The sequence below is a fragment of the Temnothorax curvispinosus genome, unplaced genomic scaffold, assembly GCF_003070985.1.
Source record: "Temnothorax curvispinosus isolate PA1 unplaced genomic scaffold, ASM307098v1 QBEX01012990.1, whole genome shotgun sequence".
NCBI classification, from domain to species: domain Eukaryota; kingdom Metazoa; phylum Arthropoda; class Insecta; order Hymenoptera; family Formicidae; genus Temnothorax; species Temnothorax curvispinosus.
In genome coordinates, this window is record NW_020222770.1 from 61,589 (window position 1) to 88,117 (window position 26,529).

At 41.3% G+C, this 26,529-nt stretch overlaps 1 protein-coding gene across 1 annotated transcript in view; it reads left to right on the forward strand.

Annotated features, from left to right (window-relative positions):
- Positions 1-26,529, forward strand: part of LOC112463025 (E3 ubiquitin-protein ligase MIB1) — a 353,496-nt gene that overhangs the window by 20,904 nt on the left and 306,063 nt on the right. The window contains exon 9 of the mRNA XM_025029182.1: positions 24,122-24,273. Coding sequence (XP_024884950.1) covers positions 24,122-24,273 — 152 coding nt within the window. The remainder of the gene's footprint in view (positions 1-24,121; positions 24,274-26,529) is intronic.

A 26,529-nucleotide genomic window follows, 5' to 3' on the forward strand; every position in this document is an offset into this window, starting at 1 on the left:
TTCTCGTTCAACAGAATCATCGGACAAGCTAAATTTTCGCCTTTAAATTGAATCGGACACGCGCAGTAATCAAGCGAATTAAAGATGGAATTACAATTCTTCATATCTCGTCATTGTAAGATTTTATTCCAGTATATATTGAAATTAGTTGATTTTACTGAAATGATAATTACGAGAAAATATTCATATTTTAATTTATAATTTAAAATACAATCGACTTTTCGTTGATTTCGATTTTATTTTAAAGTAAATGAAAATTTTTCTTTTATTCGTACAAAACGTAGTATCAGCTGGTTACGAATTTATATCTTGATGTTTATCAAAGTAAAAATCTTTAAAAAGCATGATTTTAGTGATATTTTTGAGATCAAATTTAGAAGCGAAAGAGAGATTGAAGAATAACTTTGCGATAGGGCAAAAAATACACATGTGTAAAATAGAGGAAAGATCTCTCGTGAAATGTAATATAAAAAAAATCCAAAGAAGAGAAAGAGAGAGAGAGAGAAAGACTGGTCTCGAAGGCCCCAGTCACGTGGAGGTTTAATCCTGTGCAATAAACTGGCCCGTCACCCCGTGGACTGCTGGTATACCTGCGTCACTATCCGTTACGTCCGTCGTTCCATCAAGCAGAGCCACCGTTATCTTCTTCCACCTACTCCCGTCTCTACATCTCCTTGCACTTTGCACCTTGTTGCGACGAATCAGTAGATCCGTCGGTACCACGCATGTATCCTTCGGGTTCCTCGGATTACCTTCGCATTCCGATTGTTTCTCGCTAAAACAGACCACCGAGGTTTTGCTGTAATATTTATTTGATTATTTGATATCTTTAGAAACTCCAATTTTTATTTCTTATGAAAGATAGTTGAGCGGTGTAATTTGTATGAAGTTATTTTAGAACATCATTAACGGAATATAATTGTGAAAAGATGCTGTAAGAATTTTTTAGACGTGAATTTTTTCCACGTAAAGTTACGCTTCTTGCAGAATAATAGAACATCGAAGATCAAATAATACTTCTGTCAATAATCTATGTTTAAAATCTCATAAGTTTGAAAATAAATATCTGATTTTTCTTAATACAGAATATGTCTAAAAATCTTTTTAGACATATTCCAGATCTTAAAAGTTGATGCAAAGACGCAGAGAAGGAAATACTAACAATATTTGAATTAACACTTGATGAGATTAACTTGCTTCTAGATAGATCCTAATTGGAATAAGATTAGCAGTACAATACTATCCAAATATAATTTCGCTAATTGCACGTTGAAAGCAGTTGTCACCATAGTGTAGCGTTACGAATCGCTAGAATTTAGCCTTGTAATGTTATAGCTTCGAGCTTCTGTAATGGCGTAACCCATTCTCCCTTGGATACAAGGCATGGTTTACTATTGCTTTGCTGCACATAGGATTATCGGATTACATTAATAATGCGTAGCAGCATGAGCGAATTGCGGTTATGTAGAATTGATACGGATGCTTCACTTATCTTTTAATTTTTGTTACCATAACAGAATAATGCGTTTTATGTTTAACTCTATATGGAACTCTATATGGAACAGTATAAAAGTAGCTTTTTCTAAATTTATAATGAAGGGATTAAAAGTCAGATTTTATCCAATTTCGAATTTTTTAATTACACTTGATTATCCTCTCTTTCGATTATCAAAAAACAGTAGTTCAACGGCTATAATTGTGATTAAATTTTATTAATATTTATTAATATAGTAAAACGGCGGTGCACTTTAAATTTCGATTCGTCTTGCGTATCGATTTACATGAACGCGAACTATTAAAATGATAAAAAATCATGTACATTGCATTATGTAATTCAATCATCACGGTCGGAAATAAATACCATCGAAAATTTTGCAATTTTGTGGAGGTGATTATTCCCTTAGGCGTCGCACTACCGGTGCAATATCGTTATCGAGATTATTGTATCTTAATAAACTGCAGAAGTATCTTAGACAAGAAAGGGAGAGAGAAAGAATCGCTTCTTTTTTATTCTTTTTCCGCTCGTTTCGCCACTGGTACGCTGGCTCGTCTGCGACAGCGGTCGGCGAGTGCGCCGGGCGTATTTAATTCTCAAGAAAATGGCCCGATCGTTTGTCACGTCACCTGACATTTCCTAAGTCGCTAGAAATGTATCCGGCGAAAATAATGAAACCTCTATTTCATCTCTTTTTATTTCATTTCGCCTCGTCGCACCGGCTCGTCTCATTTGATCTATCATTGAGGTCCGAGATATTTTGGGAAACATGATAATCCTGTCCCCAATTAGGGTGACACAGATATGCATCAAAAGAATTAATCTTGATCTTCTCTTTATAAAATTAAAATAATCTGTTCTCGTATTTTTCTCCCTCGTTTATTTTGAGATGGGATTGTATTTAATTATTGTATGTATTTAGTTAACACAGAGTGAGTTGTTTTTTAATAAAAATGTTGAGATACCAACAGTATGGAAATTATAGATAATCAAAGATAATTATATTATTCTGTAAATGAAGTTTATTTTTTCATTTAAAGATGAATCTATGAAGTTTATCGTTTTTTAACTACAATATAAAAAAATTAATATTCTTTTTTTGTTATTCTAACGTTTCTAACTTAGCGCGACAAATAATACAAGTTCGTATTTTTTTCAGTTCTAACTTTGTTTGGCAAGTTTCTATTACATGCAATATATCAAATTATTGTTGTTTTGCAGAATAAAAATGCAATGTTCATATAACGAAACGCAAAACGGTGCTTTCGATAATTCTCCGCGGGCTCTTTATGTTTACGTGACGCATCATGCCGAGCAAATGTTAAATTTTACCGTATTTGTCGTCATTAAGTTATTACGTTCCAACACTGGAGTTTCGCGACTGGTAATGTTTTCTACTCGACATATATGAGGAAAAGTGGATATAAAATACCGGCTATTTACTCTACCGGAAATTTAATCTTCCCACTGCCTGCGCTTATGGTTAACAAATATTAAAACTCTTTTATCTGAAAATTTCATCAAGAAAATTGCAGAGTTTTTATTGTTATACACATAAATTTATGGAAATACCTTTTTTTTAATAAATGAATGTTGGTATACCAATCTGTAATTGTCCTCTATAAAGATAAAAAAGATTGAGACTAAACGTCGTAAAGTACATTACAAATAGCCGATTGCGACTTGATATCGCAGCTCGGACGTACGTGATTGCGAGTAGTGCACAAAGCGATACCATTCCGTTGGCATTCGATAGTTTCGTTTTGTCATCTGGTTTCCAAAAAGTTACCGACATTGTCGCTTTATCGCTGGTTTATGGACGCTTTTACGTCCGATATGCCGGAGATTGGTTCTTCGTCCTTATCGAGAGATAGTGGGACGAGGATAGACCGTCATAGAGATGCAGCGAACAGACTGCAGTCCTGCCGGAATCACTCGGCGATCCGATTTGGCAGTTTCGTGGGGAAATGGGAATTCCAATAACCGTCGTCTTACAATACTGACATACTGAGAGAAGTCACTCGGTCTTAATGCATCGTAATTTTTAGATTTGTCAGTTTTTTCATCGAAGAACTTGCCCGTTTTCCGTGACCTCTTCTCTTCGCTTCTGTCCAATTGTAATTGTTAGAAAAGCATCCTCGCTTTCTTATGCGAAAGCAGATGCTCGCTCTTTTAGTTACGCAAAGCAAAAAGATATGTAGTTATTGCTTCGTAGAGAAGAGTAAGAGCTTTGTTTTTCGGTTGGCACACGTATGTAATAGTGGATATAAGCAGTAACACCAGGATGAAGGGAAATGAGAGAGAACGCGAGAGCATATGGGAGCAAACGCGTTCTAAGCTAGACATCTTGGCATGAACGCGTTGCATACTTTTCGCGTTATAATATTTATAGTAATTTTACTCTCCAGTTTGCATTGTTCCGTAATGGGCAATATGCACTCTCCGAAATTAGTACATAGAACGCAAAAATATCTTGCCTTGCCGTACTCTTGGCTCGATATAATTTCCGTTTGCTCTTTGCCTTACCTCTTCTTTTTTTTTTTGCCTTGACTTTTCGTCGTGCTCCAACTTTCCCGACGTGACAATGCACCTGCTGACGGATAAATGTTTCACGCAATAGAGCTCTGTTGAAACTTTTATATTCCCGAAAACCATGTCACTCCCATTTTCATATTTTTCGCTCGAGTCAACGTGGACTACGTACCTTTTTGGCACAATGTTAGATCGTGAATACGGCTTGCGTCTATTTTTAGAATTTGTGTGCTGTTTTTCGAAAGATTGAACGAGTCCATTTTCAGCTCTCTCTCTCTCTCTCTCTCTCTCTCAGAACGATTCAGTCCATTATTTTTCTTTAATAAGGTAATTCAGCGATCACTTTTCGAAAGCTCGACTGGACGAGACGAGGATAATCCTGACAGAGCAGGTTCTCAAGCATAAACAAAGCGATCCTGTCGCATCATTAGGGTGCTAGGTTTGAATAACGGTCGAACGGGGCCGTTTTACTGTCCGGTTCTAATTCGGTAACTCAATCTTTGTCAAGTAAATCAATTTGGGCGTCGTTGGAGCCGCATCAGTTTACCGGCTCATTGCATCACCGGTCCCTTTTACCCTTTTGCTCGTTTACTCTTCCCTTTGGTCTGCTGTTGACCACCACCCAGCCAAAGCTGCCGGATTCTGCTGGCATTAGCGTTAGTCCTTATCTAATCAGAGACTTCGACAATCGCGGTTATACTGTAATTGTCCGAGTTTAACCTTCTCTTATTCTTTTCCGTACTTTTCAATTTTAATTAATTGCATAACGATGTAATACAATTAATATATTTTTATTTATAATTTTATAACATAATTATTTAATGTGTGCACAATTACTAGAAATTAATTACTTACTGACTTGACTTATTTGAACATGAAATTTACAATAAAATTAACATAAATATTTTTGTTCTTTTAATTTTTTAAATTATTTATCAATTTTTGTCATAATTTTTGTCATTTTGTGAGAAATTTTATTAATTTAACCTAATGAGTTAGTTTTACTGAAGTTTCTCTCAATATGTAAAGTTTGATTTTATCATAATAATGACGGCAGTCATTAATTTAGATAGCGAGAACGATCGTCACGGAAATAGGAGGTCCTGATGATGTAACGTTATTTACGCGTCGGTATCCCATCGTTTCTTCGTTCTTTTTATCAACCTGTTAGCTTCGCTCGAGATGAATCCATAAAGCACCTCTAGACAGAGGCTGCTGAGTGAAGCTGACGTGCGCGAAGGGTATTCTGGGTGATTTACGACGTTTAAAATTAACGGCGAGTCTCGCAAGGTAGGAGACGGTAGGAAACGACCATTTTCTGCTGTTGTCGGTACTTTTCTTGCTGCTCGAAATGTCACGCAGTTCCCGGCTCTCTAATTGAAAATAAGCGAGCCGAAAAACGTACATTTCTTTGTTTTCTATATAACTCGCTGCTAATTATGATTCGCGCGAGAGATAAAGAAAATGTTGCAATTTTGAAGCAATAACGTTTAATCTTGTTAGATTTTAGAAAAAAATCAAATAAAAAACATTATTTGAGCATGGAAACTTGCCCTTGTTTAATGAAGGTAAAAGTATATTTAATTTTTTTTAAGTATTACGTTAAACCAAGAAAAATGTATCTACATTGTTTTTAGAATTGATCTAGAATTCCGTATATGTAACTCGAGATTTTTTTTTTCTTTTTTTTTCCTGCAAGATTACGATAATGTGTATACTGTGATAATTTGGGCATCGATGTCAATTTGATCGGCGATATATACGTTGTATGTGTAAGTTAATGTCATAGACAAGATATTGACGCGCGACACGCGGTTAAATGCAACCGTATCGTCGTACACGCGCAGGAAAGAGGATAAAAGAAATAGGGGATGATCGATGGGCGAGGTGCGATCGCAGTGAGCGTACCATGTGGGGTTAACGAAACGAGAGTAACCCCCGGGCAATTACACCAGTTAACTCGAGCAAAAGCGTTAGCCCAATAAGCCCGTTGATTGTCTCGAGTTATCCCGGACTACTCCCGCAGGGGACGGGTTTATCAATTTTTATGACCTGGCCGTGGAGGCAGTAATATCTGGCAACCTGATACAGTTGTGTAATAGGACCGCCAATGACCGGAACCCCGCCTCGTTTTGTCGAACCAGTATTCAGGAGCGAATAATACAGTATACTTCCAACGAAACGTTTCCTAGGCCATAATAGGCGCTCACGCCTCACCATTTACATTCTTCGCATCAATTTCTGCGATGCTTTAGTTACATGTCATTGTTTGCGTGGTAAAGGTTACCTGTTATTCTTCGAAGTAGCGAGAAGTCGAGATGTCGAATATCACGTTGCTGTGTAACAATCTAACCACCGTAGTATGCAGTTATATGATTTTTTGATATGACGAGGAAAAGAGATATTTTTTAAATTCATTAGGGTTTTTTGATATGATGAAAAAAGAGATTTTTTAAATTTATTAGGGAGACACTACAATAATGATTTCATACCTTTTCTTCTTTTTTCTGAATTAAAAAGAGATTTTTTAAATTTATTAGGGAGACATTACAATAATGATTTTTACCTTTTCTTTTTTTTCTGAATTAAGCGTCTCCCATGTAGACGCATAAAATGGTAACGATCATGCCTCCTCAGTAGAGCGGGACGCATTGTGTACTAGGGCGATCCAACCGAGCGTTACTCTCGCGCACCATAAATTACGGCGTCCGAGCACGTACAGAGGCGTTTCAGAAATTATTCAACTGTCTCCGCGGGATTGCCGGGCAAAAATACAAAGGCATGATTTATATTCGATCGTGCTTCTTATGCATTGAATGTTCGCGATGCCGGGCACGTGCGGCTAAAGAAATGGAAAGAGCGCATAGAACGTGTTCGCGTCTTCTCGTTTCTCGACCTCACTTCCTATTACAGCGATTTCCAATATTTGACCGAGCTTATGCCTAATCATGGAGGAATGACCGCGTTGCTAAACGCCACCAAGCGAATCTCTTATGTCGAATTTTTAACGTATCGATGACCAATCGAATAGGCGTGATCTATAGGATTAAAGAGATTAAAAAACAAGTGACATAGCGTTGCGAAACGAAGATCAGAACGTCTTCGTCCACGCCTTCTCGATGTAGAGAGTATCTGAGAGTAGACGGAAGAAAATAGGAGAGAATCCGGAAAGCGGAAGATGCGGAATAGGACGAGACAGAAGTGGAGAAACATCCATCGCGCTTGCGGAGTGACGTTACGGAGGCAGAAGTGGCTACGTAACTTATATTCTGATTTGTTACACTTTATGCATCGTAATGTTCGCTACTCCATAAAATGTTCAGCGCGCGGAAAGACAACTACGGCATGGATCCTCGTCTGTATCGCGAGTTTTCGCGGAAAGGGTCTCATTATTTACTTAAGGTGCACGACTTGCCTTTTACTCGCTTTTCGTCGGCCATATCTACGAAGAAAGAGAGTGTCGGGTAACGTCGATGTCGAAGAATGTAGACAAATTACAAACGTAAAATATTGATTAGATTTTATGGACACGAATTTATCTTCAGTAAGAACCGTAAGTGAAACTAGATTGTTAGGGGCTATTTAAGGAATATCTTTGGTATTCGATAAATATTTTTTCTTACATTTATACACTGAGAAAAAAATATTTTAATCCAAAAAAATATTTATTAGGTGGCTTCTAATAGCATTATTTACTTACTTTTTACACATATTTATTTACAATTAGATATTTTTATTTAATTGAAATAAAAATATCTAATTTTAAATAAATATGTGTAAAAAGTAAATAAATATGTTATTAGGAGGCTCCTAATAAATATTTTTTTGGATTTTTTTCTCAGTGTATATATGGGAAATATAAAATGCAATCAAAGCTTAGGAGACAATGGATGAAATCGAAAAATAAGCGAAAATCTAAAAAATTATAGTATATTTTATTTGAAAATATGTATATTATACAGATAAATTTGTTATTCTTCACAGAGAAATGGAATTTGCTGCTGGTTTATAATAATAAATTGGCATAGGAAAAAAAGGATTAATTAGAAATTTGTGGAATTAAATTGTTAATAATTGTACAATCCATTTCGGCAAAATATTTGTGATTCACGAGGCACGACGAAAATCCGCAGAATTGGAGAAATTTCCATCATCACATCAACTGACCTATTTTTTTTTTTTTTTTTGAGAGCCTGTCGAATATTTTCGTTGTTAAAATGGACATCACCGCGTGCGTCGGCCATAATACCCCTGCGTGTTATGCGAGCAATTCGCACGATCTACATCGTCGTTTCAGCTCGTAAAATCAATTCGGCCTTTATCGACGGATTAGAGTATCTCCCCTGATTCGAGAGCGATAGTAACGCTCGGGTGGACAAGCGGTGTCACCGTGTAAACCATACAAATCGCACGCCCGTATAACAATTCACGGTCCAACGCCTCCTCTCTGGTTGCACGCTTTACCCGGCTCGATTTTTGACACGAAAACATTATAGGCGTTGTGCTCATCGGGGCGTTTATCGACAAGAGAGGTCGATCTCTTGCTCGCCTTTGAAGCTGACGCGCGGTGGCTCAACAGTCGTACTGGCAGTAACGAGCGACCTTTCTAAACATTTCATTACGAGTAAAAAAACATGATATAGATGATTCACGCCGAACATATGTGCATATTTGGATGAAAGATCTTAAACATTATTTTTAATTGGTTGCTATAATATCGTTTTTTGTCACAATTTGAATTTTGTAATCTATTTTGCAAGATGAATACGAATTGCATACGAATAGTATAAATAAAGCGATGAAAAAGCATCGGTCAATCTAGACCTGACCACAGGGAAACTCTTTTCCTGGTGTTTTAATAATTCCAATAATCGAGCCGGTAGAATAGTTAGGCAAACCGCAGTTTTCGCGATACGCGGTCGGTTGGCGGTCGCGATTCACTTTCTATTATTTTCTCGATGGCGCAGCGGGAGATTAATGTAGGTTGAACACCGGTGCGGAGAGCGTGCCTGCACTACTAAACCATAGTCGTAGGTAGCTCTCGGCAGCTAGTGGCAGTCGGTACTAGCAGCTATAGACTCGTCTAGTTGGTAGCTGCGGCGCGTCTTGCTCGTTATAACCACAGACTTGCTACTGGTCGAGGGAGGGTGGGTGGATGGAAATACAGGGGTTGGAGAAGCCAACTGGAGAGATGTATATAAGTCCTACATGCGAGGAATAAACGTTGCATGCTGGTAGCGTCCACGCCCCACGTCCAGGGCGCCTGTAATATGTCGGTTAGGTCAAGCGGATTCTGTCGTGCGAACGAAACGGTGGCTATGCTCCGACTGTATATAACCACAAGGTGTGACGAAGTTGAACTGATTTCAGAATGGTCAAAGGTGTGACTAATTATTTCCACAGTTATATACACGGGTGAGAACACGCGGGAATATCGATTTGCAGAAACACAACCATCAAGCCGTTACAAATTCTTTCCACAATATTATTGACTTTATAAGAAGATAGTTGAAAATTTATATTTTTTAGTTTATCTTATACTCACGGCAACGATAGATTTCTTGATGTCGAGACCTTTATCGCGTTGCATATATAGGCGTACCGTCATCGAATCTTACGCGCCGAAACTGCCGACGTGATAGAAGATCGGTAGAAATCTTCTGTGCTATAAAGCACGGAAGCTTCGAGATATTCGTCGAACTAGCGCTCGTTACAGCCTGACGCCTCGTCGTTGGCGGCGGCGGAGACGACGGTGAGGTGGTGAGTGGATTTAAACGTTCACACTAGATTACGCAAATGGGACGATAATGCGGCGAATCATTTCCGCGCGGAACCATCGAATAACTCGATCCACCTTCCACGATAGGTTTTCTACCCCTCCCTACTGAATGTTCTCTCTCTCTCTCTCTCTCTCTCTCTCTCTCTCTCTCTCTCTCTCTCTCTCTCTCTCTCTCTCTCTCTCTCTCTCTCTCTCTCTCTCTCTCTCTCTCTCTCTCTTTCTCTCTCTCTTTCTCTCTCTCCCTCCCCCTTCCTCCCCCTCCCTCTCTCTCTTCCCGTTTTAACCTGAGTCTTTCGACAGGGATCCTCTCGATGTCGTACGGTGTTACTTACCGACTTGCATGGAAACGACTTGCCCGGGTCGCTTCAGAATTCCATGCAAATGGTAACGGCCTCGCCGTTCCTAGACCGTCCGAGACCATTTGGCCGGCATAACGCACGGCCGGGACAACTTTACGGTGTCTAAAATCGGGGAAATGCGGCTGTTTTTATTTTGCGAAATATTCTTGGCACAGATGCGCTTTCGTGGCGATAAAGAACGATAATTCCAGTTCGTGAACCAATATGATACATCTACATTATATCTCGAGATGAAACCATACATTATCCTTTGAACATTCTAATGATTTTATATGACGTCTCGGAGACGAAAGTTTATTTCAATGTATGCGTTTTAATAACTCTGCATACGTTTAGAGAAGTATCTTTCAAAGCGCAACATCCAGCGTAACGCTTTTTTGAAATCCGTCGAACCGCATGATATGGAGTAGGGTTACGAAGTTCGGGCGCACATGCTGCTATCATGTTCCGCGCAGAAAGCAGTTACGTTAAAGCGTAGGAGGTGGGTGCAACTAGAATTACGTATGCAACTAGGTGCGCTCGCCAAAACGACTTACCTGAAATTTAATGCGCCAGGTTATCTTTTGGAAACTCCAATTTCTATGGATTGTCTTTACGATCTTCTTCATGACCGCAAACTGGATAGATAATCGAAGTGATTAACATTACAAGCATATAAACGGTATCATTACGACACAGAATTTCTTAGAATTATTACTTGCAATTAATATATATATTCGCGATGGCGGCATATACGATTCATTTTAGTTTTTCATTTTATATCATTCGCGCTTGAATGAGCTTAGCTTTTAGAAATATGGAGGGACGACGAATGTGCCTTCGATCACGTAAAGACGTTACTTTGATCGAAGGAATGGCCGTCGACTTTACGGAGAAAGCCAACAAGGCATTTTTCGCGGGAGAGCACTATTTCATGCAGATGGAAGACTCTCCGGAGGATGATTTATTCGTTGCACGTAGGAAATACCGAGGGAAATGGAACTTATACAAGCCGAACGACGGAACGTATCGTGAATGTTCTTCGGCATATTTTTTTTACGATAGATTTGTCAGGGGATATAGTTGGTTATATTTGGCGGTTCCAATTCTGTCATGCAAATTGATAAATATTTTAAATTCAAATTCTTTATCGGCTTATTTTTATCTCGACTGTAACAATAGATTAAATTCTACAATAAATATGTTAAATTCTCAGCTTTAATGGTGCTTTTTCGTTTTTTTTTTTTTTTCATAAAATAATATATTTTTAGAGACTCGCTGCAGAGAACAAAGAACAAATTTTCCTAGTTATTCAGGATCAACGAAACGTAGAATATTTCTCGTCTTCTATCCTTATATGATACATTGTCAGTTTCAGTTACGGTTGTAGAACGATGAGATATTCTCACGATGCATATAAGTCAGAGAGACTGCAAGGATGATAAATCCCACACGTGCCTTTAGGTTGGCCGTGTTATTGCTGCCGAGTACGGGGCGAGATGAATCCGGGGATGACGATGGTCTCGCGTGTCTTGTAATTCCGTACATTCGCGATCGCCCTTCTTCGTCGCCGTCCTCTTGGACCCTTCACCCTCACTTCGTCCCTTTTCGGTAGATCTCTCTGGCTGCCGGATATGTCGGCTATCCTGATATTCGTCCCGTGACACTCAAACGCCCCGAGTACCGTCGTCGGAACATATACAGCTCACGTACCGGTTTAATATAGGCACGACGGTAACACTGGGACTGTTCCATTTCGCGCACAGTACGCGCCGCATACATGCGTTTGTCAAGTGGTAGGAAGGCACCGATGTGTCCTCGAGAAGAGCGACCAAAGGACCTCGCCAAGACTCTCGCCATTATTATCGTTGAGCATTTCGACGACCCGCCACGTACGTGCCTCCGTTCATGCGACAAGTATTTGACAGGTGTCAACGGTCCAGGCATGCGAGAAGCACCGAAAGTAAAATCGACACGGTTGAAACATGGAATTTCTTTACGCAGCACGCTTGCGGTTACCGTTGAGCTCTGAATTCTTTAGCGACACTAAAGACTGTCACGTATGCTTATACGAGTTTAGTAATTTGCATAACGCGACACGCTCACGCGCCGACGACAGATCCGCGGTTTTTGAGGCAATAGTTGAGGCAGTGTCATGTACCGGGACTGTAAATCAGACACTGCCGACGTGACCCTCGCTTCGCGGCTCACGGGAACGGAACGCTGCATTGACAGCCATAAACATGTCACCGTGGAACATCTCTGGTGCGGGCTCTGATGTATTGCGTATTATTTTGGTTATTGGCATCCGCGAAGGGACACTCGGCCCAAGTATGATTTCCCAAATGGACTCGCTCGCGAAATGTGACGATTTATGAAATGTTCACGTGGAATTAATTAGTTGTTGCATTATTGTACTCATTTTTAACCTTATATGAATCCCAGTGTTAACAACGAGAAAGGAATGATAGTTTAGTTTTGCATTTGGTCAGGAAGCAGATAATTAATTGTTAATTAGATCGTAAACATCTTTCCAGCTGTGAAAATTTGTCGGTAAGCGGTTTGCGTGAATCCGGCAGATTACTTTTGAGCAATGGTCGGTTGGGCATCTACATCCCGCGGCGATTATAACACCCGTGGAATTAAGCAGTATAAAATATTCATGGGTAACCTTTATGAGCGGGGGCTATGCGCGAGCGTATATTATTTTATTACCTAGTGGACGTTGCATAATGTTCACGCAGCACGTAGGCGGGGACGCGGGGTCGATTGTTACGATGTCCTCTATTGTTTTATATATATTATAATTTGTCACCGCGCTGTCCAACCGTCCAGAGCATCGCCCATCCTACCGACCTAGCCGGCTCGGCATTTTGCCAGATATAATTCGACTTTTCAGTAGAGATTCACGCGTGTTTGCGCGCCGCTATAACGTTATATTCGTTCGAAATCTAATTCCGTGATAACAAATCAACTTAATCGGAAACGTGGTATTAAATGGCCGAGATAGATGAACACAGACCGTTGAATTGCAATAAATTTAGATACGTTTGGAATATTGATCACTGTGCAAATGTAATTGCACTGTGCGTTATTCAATATCATTTATTATTAATGGATCAATTGCGGATATGAATTATTGTACCGTGCATGCGAGGATTTGTCTCGCTCGAAATTATGTTATTCCGAACATGCGCTACGCGCGTTATAAGTAACCAATTTTAAATTTCAATTAATTGTGATTACCGTAGAATGGTGTTGTGTTCCAGAAATGTTCTTTTTGTCTCCCGAATACAAATATTGCTATATACGCTACAATATTTCCGTCAGCCGGAGCTGCCGGATAGCTGCCGCGCCGGAACTCCGATTCCGATTTCCGCAATATTTGGACACATAAATTACAATTTGTACGTAATGAGGTAAATAATTTGGTCAGCTGTTGTACGACGAATCGATATCGGTGACGATATCGGTTTTTTTTTGCCTCGTAGATCGTCAAGTATTGGTCGGATGTGGCGACGCATAAAAGCTCGACGCAGAGAACTGCTACGCGGCGAGAGGGTGATCGAAACTAGAGAACCTTTATGCGGGGGGATGAGAAAAGACGACGCGCGCGCAGCTCGTGTAGAAGTTACGTGTGCGTATAAGGAGGTGGAATTGTGTGCGAGTGGGTCCAGTTAGGTGCTACTTTACGGGCAGTAACTGCCGCCATAAACATAGCAAACACAGCCAGGGCAGGCCACGCTTCTGGCCCCATGGTCTCAATCGGTACGGCACACACTCTCCTCATACCTCTCTCGCCACCTTTTTCCAATTTTATTTTATCCTCACCAGCAAGAATGTCTAATCGCTACATTCGCCCGTCCGTCCGCTCGCTCGTCTCTTCGTCACCGACCGATCGGTCGGGAGATCGCTGCACCTGGGGGTGAGTTTGAAATGAACTCTCGACCCCTTTCGGACTGTCCCATCAGAGAGGATTAGATTTTATGGGTCGTTAGTCGGAATGAGACTGTCTATAATCGCCGAGAACTTAGAAATAGAGCGTGGCTGATTTTCGAGGCCATTAGTGTTTAACTGGCCGCCATTCAGTACGTTGTGTTCTTACGTGAATTTATCTTCTCTTTTGCAAAGATTTTTTCAGATTTTCCAATTACGCGATTAAACACTGCTATCGTGTTATGGAAGCCAAGAAGGTATAGAATTTTATCACTTTTGTGGGTCGATATCGGTAACAATATTCACATATTTACAGGGTTATAACCTTTGAGATATTACGGTGCTAGAATTCGTAATATAAAAAGCATTAGGGTTAAGGTACTTTTTTACAGTTCTGGAAACGAGGTCAATTGCATCCAGACTTAAGCTTTGTTCGTACGTGACGCAAACGTTTTCAGCGTTCTCCAAGATACGATAGGTTACTCCGGGAGTAATTCTGGCTGTGTGACCCGCCGCGTCGCCCTCTTGCCCGTCGAGTTATCTCTGCAGTATCTGCCGCATAAATCAGGAGCCGTGGATTACGAAGCTAAGACCGCGGAAGTAACGGGATTAACGTGCATCGCCGGTTAAGGGCGGGCGCGGGCACGTTGCGCTTCGTGGTGTGGCGTAAACTCCATAATTAGAAGGATGAAACGCGGCTGCGTTACGTGTCTATGAGCTATCACTTACCCGCTTGTCCGAATTATGTGTATCCGCTTGAAATTTTCCGCGAGCCATTATTCGCCAGTGATTATTTGTGTAATCCGAACATCGCAAAGGCATCTGTAGCCCTGTGGCTCGTAGATGAGAAGCGTATAGATGAGAAGTACCAGGAGCGATCTATCCCTTCAGCACTGAGACGAGTTTGTTTCCTTACGTAAGAACCGTATCGCGCGACCTGGTTTTCGTTGTTATAGTACCATGTCTCCGGAGTCGCGCGATACTCTGTTGGTTCTTGCCATTAGACCGAACTAGCGGTCTATTCTCGTAAACACCAACCCGCGTTTCTTATCCCGATTCTCTCGACTTTCTAAAGTAATTTTGGAATTAGCTGCCGAAACTGTAGATTGCGAGGAAGCTCATTCTACTTTGAACGGCGGAGTTTGCAAACATATAAACTTAGTTGTCAAGGTGTTACTTCAGCTCGCCCACTTTCGGCTGATGAGAAGTTTCTGTCGCGAGAGCAATGCAATTTTCGAAAAAGAAGCAACGATCGGTAGTATTTTCTTAGGGGCTAATGTAATTAAAATTTACGACAAACAACGATCGGGTCTCGACAGCGAGAATAAAGACTTAACGGCGATGTTTCATCGATTATTCCGTAGTCCGTACTCCGCTATCGAAACAAACTAGACACTTATATTTATGTCATGGTTATATATCGACGATAGAAGCATTGCGGGAAGATATAGAGCACAACAGGCGTGGTCGACGGTTAACAGTTGGGTCACGTTGTTCTTGCAGTCGCAAATACTTTAATCTCGTGCTCATCCTACCAGTCGCTTCGCGAGCTTTTCGTCCGCGCCGAGACTTCCTTTTCCTTCGTTCGCGTCGCGTGGTGAGAATGTCCTCGTCTAGCCGATGTCGGATAGACTCAAGGTAGAAACGAGCCGGTAAGCCTCGCTTCTTAGCCAGCTTGGAGAATAACGCGGCGCCTTCTCGGCGCTCGAAAATCCTTCTCGCGTGAGCATCGGGGTCTCGCGTGTATTGTTCGATCCCCGATGTATGACCAGAATTAGAGATTTACGCGAATTCGCCGGAATTTATGTACGTATTCGTGAAAATTGACGCTGAGTTAGAGCTCTAGTACCGCACGCGGTGCGGTAAACTATAAGTTTCGACATTTATAGCAGAGCTAAAATTTATGTCGCGAGTCGAAATTGCGTCAGCGTACTTTATTAGCGCGACGAAAGTAAAATATTTGAATAGGGGGTGGGTCTAATCGTATAATTGTCAGGATTCGCGTCTCTTTCAGCTAGATGGTACATTCCCCATTATTCCGACGAAAAGTAAATTGCAATGGTTTGGACGGTTACCAAGAAACGGTACGAATGCGAGTTAGCGGCAGGGAAATAGATCTCGAATACGCGGCAACTGCACGGGCAACGTGTAAACCGGGGTTTCTGGTTTCAGCGGATTATTTACGATAGTTCGCCGTAACATTTTTCAGAAGTTTAATGTGGCGAAATATTCACGATTCAGCGCTCTCCCAAAAATTCGAATGGAAAGGTTCATGTTTGTGTTTTCGAAGTTCTGACATAAAATCTTCTTTATACTGTTACGTAGCGATACATTAGTGCTTTGTTGCGAAAGTATTATAGATTATAATATATATAGAATATAATAACTGATTCAGAAATAAGTTGATCATAATATATAGATTTGTATTTATCTCAAATACAAATGTTTGTTTAGCTTACTCGCTTACTCTAATGTGTATGTCATTTTTTGTTTAATTTCTCGGATATTGACATCAATTTCAAATTAACTAAAACAAGTAAATATCATCTTAGAAAGAGCGAAGTAAACAACCAGAGGCAATGAAACTCCCGTGTCCGTTGTGCCGTTGATCTTTTCTTTTCACTCTATCTCTCCTGTCGTCCTTTACTCTCCTGCGCCACAAACGGACCACTTCTATTTCTCCGGTCCAGGTCGGTCACCGTTTTCCAAGACCCCTCCACTCTTGACGCTCGAGAGAATAATTTAGAGAGCACTTTGGTGGTGACGGCGACGGCGACGGCGGCAACGGTGGCGGTGGCGGTGGCGGTGGCGGTGGCGACGGCGACGACGACAACGACGACTCTACCCAACCAGCAACCTACTCCGACCGAAGATGTCTTTCCACTCGCTTTTCCACTTTCTTCCTTTTGCCGCGCCCGCTTTATGAATTGTCTGGTCCGAAGTTATGGCCCGCCCGGGAAACCGTAAACTACCGGCAGCGCCGTCGCGAATCAACCGGAGGTGGACTGCCGGTGACGTTCGCGGGACCCTTTCGCAGAGAATATTCGACAGACTTCCGGTTGCTAGCGTCGGTTGCACTATCAGCGGTATCGCCGTCTTTCTTAGCGAGGGTTACCTCGACTTAGAATCGAGTGATCGTCAAATGTTCTTCGACTTATAGACAATCCCAACCTCCTTCTCTCGTTTAAAATAATCATTTAAAATAATTGCTCCGACATTTGTTTGCGCGTTTCCTACAATATATGTATGACAAATGCGATTTATACACAGCATCATATTAATCCGGATTATATAGACGAGAGAAAAAATACATTAACCACATGCAATATAACGCGCAATGCGTAAGCGTCGCGTATCGATCATTGCGCAATTAAACGTAGTAGAGAGCGAAGCGAGATGACATCTGGACGTTGCAAGCTTTCTCTGATGGATGACAGTTCTTGCTGCTTTGGGCGACGCGCCGATACTCGATGATATTTTGATAGCCAGATCGACGTTGACACAATGACAAGTTTGCTTCTGATGCGCTAGAGAGAACGCGGCGGTGCCGCAGAGTAGTATCGCAGAGAGACAAGAGCATGACTAAACCAATACTTTGATGGATGATGCCATCACTCGAGCATGACATCAATACGAATGTTTGAAGGAACGCGCTGTCGGAAAGAAAATAGGTGTCGCGAGAAAACATTTTTATACCGCCACGCGTTTTATAAATGTGATGTACGTATTATTGCAAAGGGATAAAGTCTTGTTTTACATTTTGTATTCATCTATTTATAAGATATCTCGATATCTTACAAAAATTCTTGCTTTACCAAATTCTTTTTGCAAATTAAAGTGTTAGTACTTGTTAAACATTCATATAAACATGTTGCGTCTCTGACAACGACCACGATTTTAAATTTACTTTTTAAATCTACTTTTTACTTATTCGTTAATTAATCTTTGTTTTTGCGCGTGCAATGCTAAAGGGGGATCATATTTGTCCGATCACTGGCGCGGAAACGCGTGACATACATCGGCGCAACGGTCTCCGATAAAGTTACGCGTCGTCCGTCTCTCTATGACTCTCGTTTTATGAGTACGGAAAAGAAGACTGGTCAAAGAGAAAGAGAGGAGACGATGGTTTTCGTGACCACGAAATATAGTCGGGACCCTTTTGTCGCTACAAAGAGCGAGCCCGCGGCGAGGAGCTCGGCGGAGCGAGGGGCGCGTTAATACTAAAAGCAATAAGCAAGGAGTGGTCACGGTTTGGACGGGGTGCGGATACAGGGTTTTCCGAAGTTATTGTTGTGACCACCACTATTCCGCCCGGCTAGCATCTCCACTACCCTTTCTTGACTCGCCTTGCTAAATGAAATTTTGCCCCGTGTGCGGAAGACTACGTAACAAAGATCGGGAAAAGTTTGTTGGCATCGAGAGAAAATTATACAGGGTATAATTTTCTGATTCTCTTGAGTATTTTTACATTAGCGTATTTCTTGAACAGGAAAACAGTTTTCGCTTTGCCGTTTTTTCTCGGTGTAAAATAATAGTGCATCCAGGTTCATAATAAATAAATATTTTTGCGTACCGTCGATCAACTCGCGCTCGCTAAAAATTTGAGTGATCTCGAAGTAGAGAAATGTCTATATATACTTCTCTAGCGCATGCATGATTGTAAACCGCAGGAAATGGCGCATTCATTTGAAAATGATATCTTTTTGACGATATAAAAATGTTTTTTCATCTTGGTTTATTCTCTGCCTTTTTATTTTGAACCGATTTCACAATATTTTCGCTTGTATGATATTTTCTCTTGAGTCCAATTTTCCTTCGTTTTTCCTTTTTTTTCTTATATCGCTGTATACCGGTGTATCGTACCGCGCGGCGATTCAGCAAGCACGACGAGTTACGGACTCTCTCTGTCATAAAGTGCAGAGCGGCGAACTCGCGCACGACGTGCTCAGAAAAAACGATCTCATCAGGATGTTTCGATTCGGGAGAATTGTATTTGGCGGCGCCGTGTCCGGGATTAAGCGTCGCGCGACTCGACTCCGAAAGAACTGGGTCATCGATCCCCAATATAATTTTAAATTAGCGCACATGGTCAGTATACTATATCGCACGTATTGCCTCCCCGGATTCGGAAAAGATCAGTCGAAGAAACAATTTCAATATGACGCGTCTCACCTTGCGTTTCGTTTTCCCTTGTTATCCGGCTCGGCATTTCGAAATTTTTTATTCGCGACGATCTATCAGCTTAATCGGCTCCCGGCCGATTCGCGCAGTACACAATGAATCGCAGCATCACGGCATCGCCGCTCTGCGTAATCCTCGCGCCGGCAATTTATATTAATTAGCCCGTTCGCGCGCGGGACCATTCGCGCTCAACATAAATTACCGCTGCTAATGATGAATGTCAGATATAAACGTAATATTATGCAACCGTGCAGCTGTGTACGAGTGCCGCGCGTCCGGGGGTTGCCTTCACCCTCACGCTGCCAAGTAGATCCGGGTCGTTAGAGGCGCGCACCAGTCAGCCATACGTGACAGCGCGTACGTGTATGCACATACACTCGTCGCCAAATCAACGTTTCTGTATGATGATTACAATCCGTCGACACGCACGGTAACACGGCTACGATTCGACATTATCTCCAACCGCGGTGATTACAAATCATTGATCAAAAATTAGCGAACCGCGCAATGATTGCCGTTTTAATAAGTGCTTCTATTTGAGCTCATCTATGTCATTCGCTCGTTACATAATGTATCGCTATAGCTGTGCGATTTTGAAGCGTATGGCGAATGTAAATGTAATGAAGATTTAAAGTTACGGATGAGATATAAATAAATTAATTTTTTTGGTATAATTTATGGTTTCTTAGCTATTATTATAGCTTATATATTATAGAAATTAAGTGTTAACTAAAATCTTACATATGACATGCTGTTTTATTCTCGTGATTAAATCTCGAATTTCTAACTGCATTGTATTTTAGTAATTTAACCTAGATTCGCTTGATGGGGCAATTAGCACAATCGCGACGTTCTGACTTGGCGGAGATAAGGGAAATACACGAGGAACTTGCGTAAGCGCAGATATCGTGAATATTTTGACAGATGTCTAGCTTTATTTAGCGTGCTCCGCTTACTGACGGACAAGGCGTCATAAACGCCTCCGTGCGCATTTAAGAGTCGAATAACAAGTCCGGGCACGATCAGTGTAACGAGTTAGCCAACTCTTGTTTTTAGCACTTGCCACTTTTATCCAGCCAGCCGAAGAATCTTGCAGCCTCTGCATTTCCACAGTCTACTCGGAAATCCACCAGCCTTCTTCTTCTCTCTTCTCCTGTCTCCTCCTCTTCTTCCGTAGGCGTTCGGGTCCGTACACGACCCGCATACCAGTTCTTGTCTTTGCGAAGCGCCTTTACCCGATTTCGTCTCGTTGGTGCATCGGCCAAAGGAATCCCCGGGCCTCCTTCTCAAAAGTGGAAATACTGGGTGGGAAAGGTTGGTTGCAATCAAGCGCGGGCACGGACTTTGAGGGTGCTCCATCCCGTTTTCTCACGGTCTGCATTATCTTCCCAGACTCCTGTCGCGACTCGAGCCTTACCTTACCCCTCTTCCCCCAAATCGAAGAAATCAGGGGCTGAGGTAACAACGGAGGTGAAAGGGACGCTCTTCTCTCTCTTTCTCCATCTCAGTACTCTTATCCTCCCTTCGTCCTTTCTCATCCTTCGGTTTTAGCGAAATCGATCGTCGTTGTGAAAAAGGAGTTAAGCTTACTGCGGGATTCGCCTTTGCGATCATTTCTAGTTACATTAGATTTGACGAGGATGCGGTCTAAAAGCTCGCTCGAGCGGATAGTCAAACACTAAAATTCGGTTTGACATTTGTTCGAATGGATTGCTTTTATCTGAGAATCGATAGTACGGAACAAGCTTCGTGTAATCATCGTCGCAATACTGAATTATGTGCAATATATTTGAAAAATGTTTCATCAATGGGAATATAAACATACATGGAATGCAATAGTAATATATGCTGTCTATAAATCTAACAAGTAGTCATACAACAATTTAATTCAATGTAGTATATACATTTATTAGAGAAAGCGATACCTAGTATTTGGAATACCGTTAACTCTCTATAACAATGGAAACAGCAGCTTCTTCGCTACGTTGCAATCGTCAGTCACGTTGAATGATTGCTCCTCCGATTTCGAGTGATGACCGCATTGAAATCCGAGTTCGCTTTACGTTTTGCTGATGTCTTAGAGCTCTCATTAGTTAGCTCGTCGTCTTCGACGAGCCAAACGGCGGGGGGCGGGGGGGAAGAATTAGCGATGTCAATATTTGCGGTGCAATCAACTCGCTTCGGCTTCCCGTCCCCGTCGTCGATTTATCTCCCTTTCCACTTCTCCTCCGTCCTGGCTTCGACACCGACGCTGATTGTCATCCACACTTCCAGGCTGCTCGCCTGCGTTGTTGCTGTTGTCTTTACTCATTTCGCCGGCTCGTTTACCTGATCTGTACATATAGCGTCACCGATAGCAACGAGCGCCGACGCCCAGGTATCCGTTTTAGCCTGAGTAAATTTGAGGAACATGCTCTTTCGCGGGTCGGATATCCGCAAACGTTTATTTGGTTTTCCGAATGTGCCTGTATCTTCATCGTTCTCAATTTATTAAGTAGCGAGTAGCATTACTTCGCGTCGCGTAAATATTTTTTTATTTTTATTTTCAACCGTGTTATCTAGCAAACTACAACGATATGTGACAAAGTTACGCGCAGTAGAATTCGCGTACGGACCATTTGTACTTCTTACATTTGACAAGTCTCTAGCAATTTGTCGGCGTTAGGAATGATCGAGCGTCTCGGAACGAATCGTGACGCCTGGGATGGCCGGCGGCGGTGAATCGCGACGGTCGCGGCGTGAAGGAAGAAGAGAAATGTTGAAATTAAAGTTTTCGCAAGTTATTTGAACGCTATCTGTGGCGCGTGTGGTATGAATCGAATGTCATTTGTTGGACTTAAACGAGTGGGCGGCGGTGAGATATAAAGAAGGAGAATTGCTAGAGAGACGGACGGAGTAGAGGGGTTATAATGCAAACTCTTTCCCAGAAGGAACTGCGGGGGCGTTGAATGGGAGAAGGACCACATCGGTGGAAAAGCGCGCGTCAGCGTCGCAAATTGAAAGTCCGCATTCAGGGACCCACTATTTTCTCGTCTCTCTCTCTCTCTCGTACAAATCTTTGTTTGCGGTCAAAGTCGATGTAATCCTCAGAAATCAAGGATGCTGCCGATAGTCATCACAGTTTTCGAAAGGTAGCAGTCATTATTTATTGACGGATTGATTACTGGAACGTTATCTGTAATGTGATCAAGTCCATAAATGTTTCTATAAATTGTAATTTTTTTAGATACTGTAAAATTGCTCGTAAAATTGCTCGCTTAATTGCGTATTCATACAATAATTAATGCAATTATATCTCGCGATTTCTCTTGATTGCTCTTTCTTAGTGAGGATAATAGCCGAAAATAATGTACGAGATTCTGAGATCAGGTAAATAAGACAGGGTCCCGCGACTGTCGCACGATCTTTGCCCCCAACTAGTTCCATTCGCCTCGACGGCATTTTCCCTCGACCTCTCGCTTTCCTCTTCGCTTTGCCTCCATTTTCAGCCCTGGCCTTCTCTCTCGTCCACCTTTGCTACCTCTCTCCCTCTCTCTCTCTCTCTCGTTATCTCTCTCTTTCTCCCCTTTACCCTCACCTAGTGGCGTGACACATGGCCAGCATTTATAGCGCGAGATAGCGCCGGCGGTTCTCGACAGCGCCGGCAGATTTATCCTCCACGGTTATTGGAGTTATACAAAGGATTTTTCCAACTGATCCCATAAAGTATCTGTGCCTGATGCCCTATTATTTACGCAGCCGGCAGCGGCTGATGCCGCGAAAGTGCGCTCTAGCTTTTCGCTCTTCCTAGTTTTTGCGCCGGAATGCGAGCGTCGTCATGAGCTTGTCGCAGATGCTATTTTACGCTCCGTCGTTTTCGATTTATCGTAAAAGCGGTACCTCATCGATATCGCCTTTTCATCGAGTGAATTATTGTCGTTGATGGGCGTCGACGGCATAGAGCATGCGAAATTATCTTTCTCTGAAGAGAATTTAGTAGATTCATTAGTTCAACGACGCTGAATGTAAATATATTTAACGTTATTTGTTATTCTAAATGAAACAATTATCAGTCACAGCGAAAAGAATATCTAGAATTATTTTTTCAAGCGCTTGTTAAAAGCTTTTGTGGCAACCATTCTAAAGTCCATCATTCTTATCACGCGTGTTTTTCAAACGCAAATACTTGCATTGTCTGCAAACTGCACGCGTTACACCGGCCCATCGTTGTAGTGTTTATCCCTATGCTCGCTTGTTCGTTCATTCGTTCGTTCGTTCGTTCGTTCGTTCATCCATTTGTTTGCTAGCGACGAGTTCGTACCGCGTTGTTCGGCATTAATGGATGGCCCCTGTTTCCGTACGTTTTATCGCCAACTGAAGCTCATAGGTATCGTTCGAATCGTAACCGCCGGAGCCAAAACTGGCCGAAGCATTGATCCAGTTCTGTAGAATCCAGGTGAATTGTGCGGTTCCACTCGTTATCTACGGTGATCCTGTCTTTGAATTCTTTCGGGTTAAAAACGACTTACAATTCTGGAAAGATTAACGATACTGGTGGAACAGAGAGAAACGATAGAATCAGATTAAAAGCACGTATAAAATTAGACATACGTGCATTATATAATTGACATTTAACACGAATGGAAAATATTTTAAATATGGTTAAACTATTTTGAAAAACAAAATATTTTAAATGAAATAAATAAAAATCAATATTTCTTTTTAATTTGTTCAATAATACTTATAATCTCGTGTTACAGTGATTAAAATTCTACGTTGTGTAACATATCTCGGGATATTTTATCGGTTTTTATTTTCGTGCACTTTAATTATCGGAAAATAGAATATACGTAACAGAAGAGAATATTTTCTTGCTTGCAGGACTCTGAAGGCGACACACCCCTTCACGACGCGATCTCTAAGAAACGGGATGACATGTTGGCTCTGTTGTTGGACCACGCCGCAGACATCACCCTCACCAACAACAATGGCTTCAACGCTCTGCACCACGCTGCTCTTCGTGGCAACCCAAGGTGAGTGCTTCAACGTTTTCAGATGTGATGCTTTTGTCCACGACGCTGAATGCGCCGTCGTTCTAGAATTTAACCGTCAGGTAGCGAGAGCTGTGGCGAAGAGAGATACCAATAAACAGCTTGCGCCGGATAACAATTACGCGCGCCTCGCTTCGTAGGACTAATGGATCACCGTGTCCATGTATTTTGAGAATTCGCACTAAAATCCGAGAAATATCGCGTTAATCTGACGCACGTTTGATTACCATTACGTTTGTGCGTTAATTGATATTTTACTTATGCGCACGATTGTGACTAAGAATTTTAATCAATATGATAGAGAGATACCAGTCTCTTTATCCGAGATACGAGCGTTTAAGCTAAACGTCGGTCGTGTACAACGGGTTTTCTGGTACGGGGCTTTTTTCCGCAAGAAGTTACGAGTGAGATTTTCCAACGGCATGTCCAATCGGCTCGTTCTTTCTTCCGCTTTCTTTGTTCTCTTGTTCGACGAATCATAAAAGAACGTCGAACCACAGATGTTCCCGAAGCTGTCGTCGTCGTCGTCGTCGTCGTCGTCGTCGTCGTCGTCGTCGACGTTCCTGTCGTCGTCTCGACGAAGTCTAATCGATCCGGTCATTCTCGAGAGGTAGCGAGTCAATTTTACCTCGATTCTCACCTCCCGTCCTCCCGTTCAATTTAGCCACGCGGACTCTCGGAGCTTTTCGAGATTTGCCCACTTCTAGTTATTACTTCTCGAGACGCAAAGACGGAGTAACGAGAATGATACGAACGGATATTCCAATGGGGGCGATATCTAGTTTGAAACTACATTGCTTCGGCTGAAATAACATTATTTCGTAACGACGATTCGGTTTGCTTATCCGTCCGAAATGTCATCTTTTACAAAGGAGAAAAATAATACTAGAAATTAGAGTTTTTTACAGTTTTTAAAAAATAAATATGTAGCTCTGTCTTGTGGCAATCTTATTTTTTTTTATCGTTTATTATGTTTGTTTTCGTTTGAGAGAATGCGGATATTAACAAATTTGGAAACTTTCAACAAATTTACTCTTTTATACTTTTTTGTATCTCTCTTCTTCATCTCGTTTCGTCTGTCTTTCTTCTCGTTTTTCTCGTACGAGAGGTTTATTTCAACATTTTGCATCTGCTTCTGAATTCAGAAAATCGAAGCATTAGATGCATATAGTAGTCCTATGGTCACGATTATGGGGCATTTATTTTTAACCTTTCAGTCGGATCATGTAAATGTCGGTGATTCGCAGTTGCTTTCGCTCTGCGACGATGCTATCGCTGAAATAACAGAAAAATTTTCACCGTGCAGCAAAAAAGAGACGATATCGGAATTTGCAGATCATTTGCATAGATTTCCTTAATTTTAAGTACATTAATAGTACCGTGAAATGAAATATCGTGGAATTAGAGTAAATGTAATTCTTGCCACAATAAAGATTTTAAAATATATATTTATATGTATATATTAGAACAGCTTACACAAGCTTATACAAGAAACAAAACTGTAATCTTTATTAATTACAACATAAAGTTGTACTGATGTGTAATTTTATCTTACTATATTTTCATTTATATAAAGGTTCTTTTTTTAGAGTTGATTGCGCGATAAATTTTTATTTAGTCGTATTGTCATGTTTTAATTGACAATAAGGAAGAGTAAAATATCGTGGAACAAATTTCTCCGATAAATCAACTCATATTTCATACTTCTATTGTCATATCAATGTACATAAGACTAACGTGTATTGGTACGCGGATATTTACTTTGTTCCGTTATTATCAACTGGAAAAACAGCGACAAAAGTGATTTAATAAGGTCAAAAGGCGAAAGGTTTCCGATTAAATAGGCGATAGATTCGGATATCGCTTTGATCGAATGTCCCGATGATTCAGCGTATATTCCACCTACATTATAATTCGAGACAAGCGTTACGAGGCATTAGTGAGAACTCGATATCGTTATAATTATTCCTATCTCTCTGAGCGAACGATAAGGATAATCGTCCGAGGAGTATCTACATCGAGAAATGTCAACCTCGCCGCCAGTCACGTCATAGCTGAGGTAATTATATAGCGACTATCTTATGTAGGAAAGACGCTCGAGGGTGACTCGAAACTAATTCAGACTAGGATAGTCTGCGGTAAATGAGTACTCGAAACCGATGAGGTTTACTTTGCCTGTCATTATATAGACCGAAGAGCGAACGTTTCGCGGTGCGGAATACCTTCAAGTAAGGCACC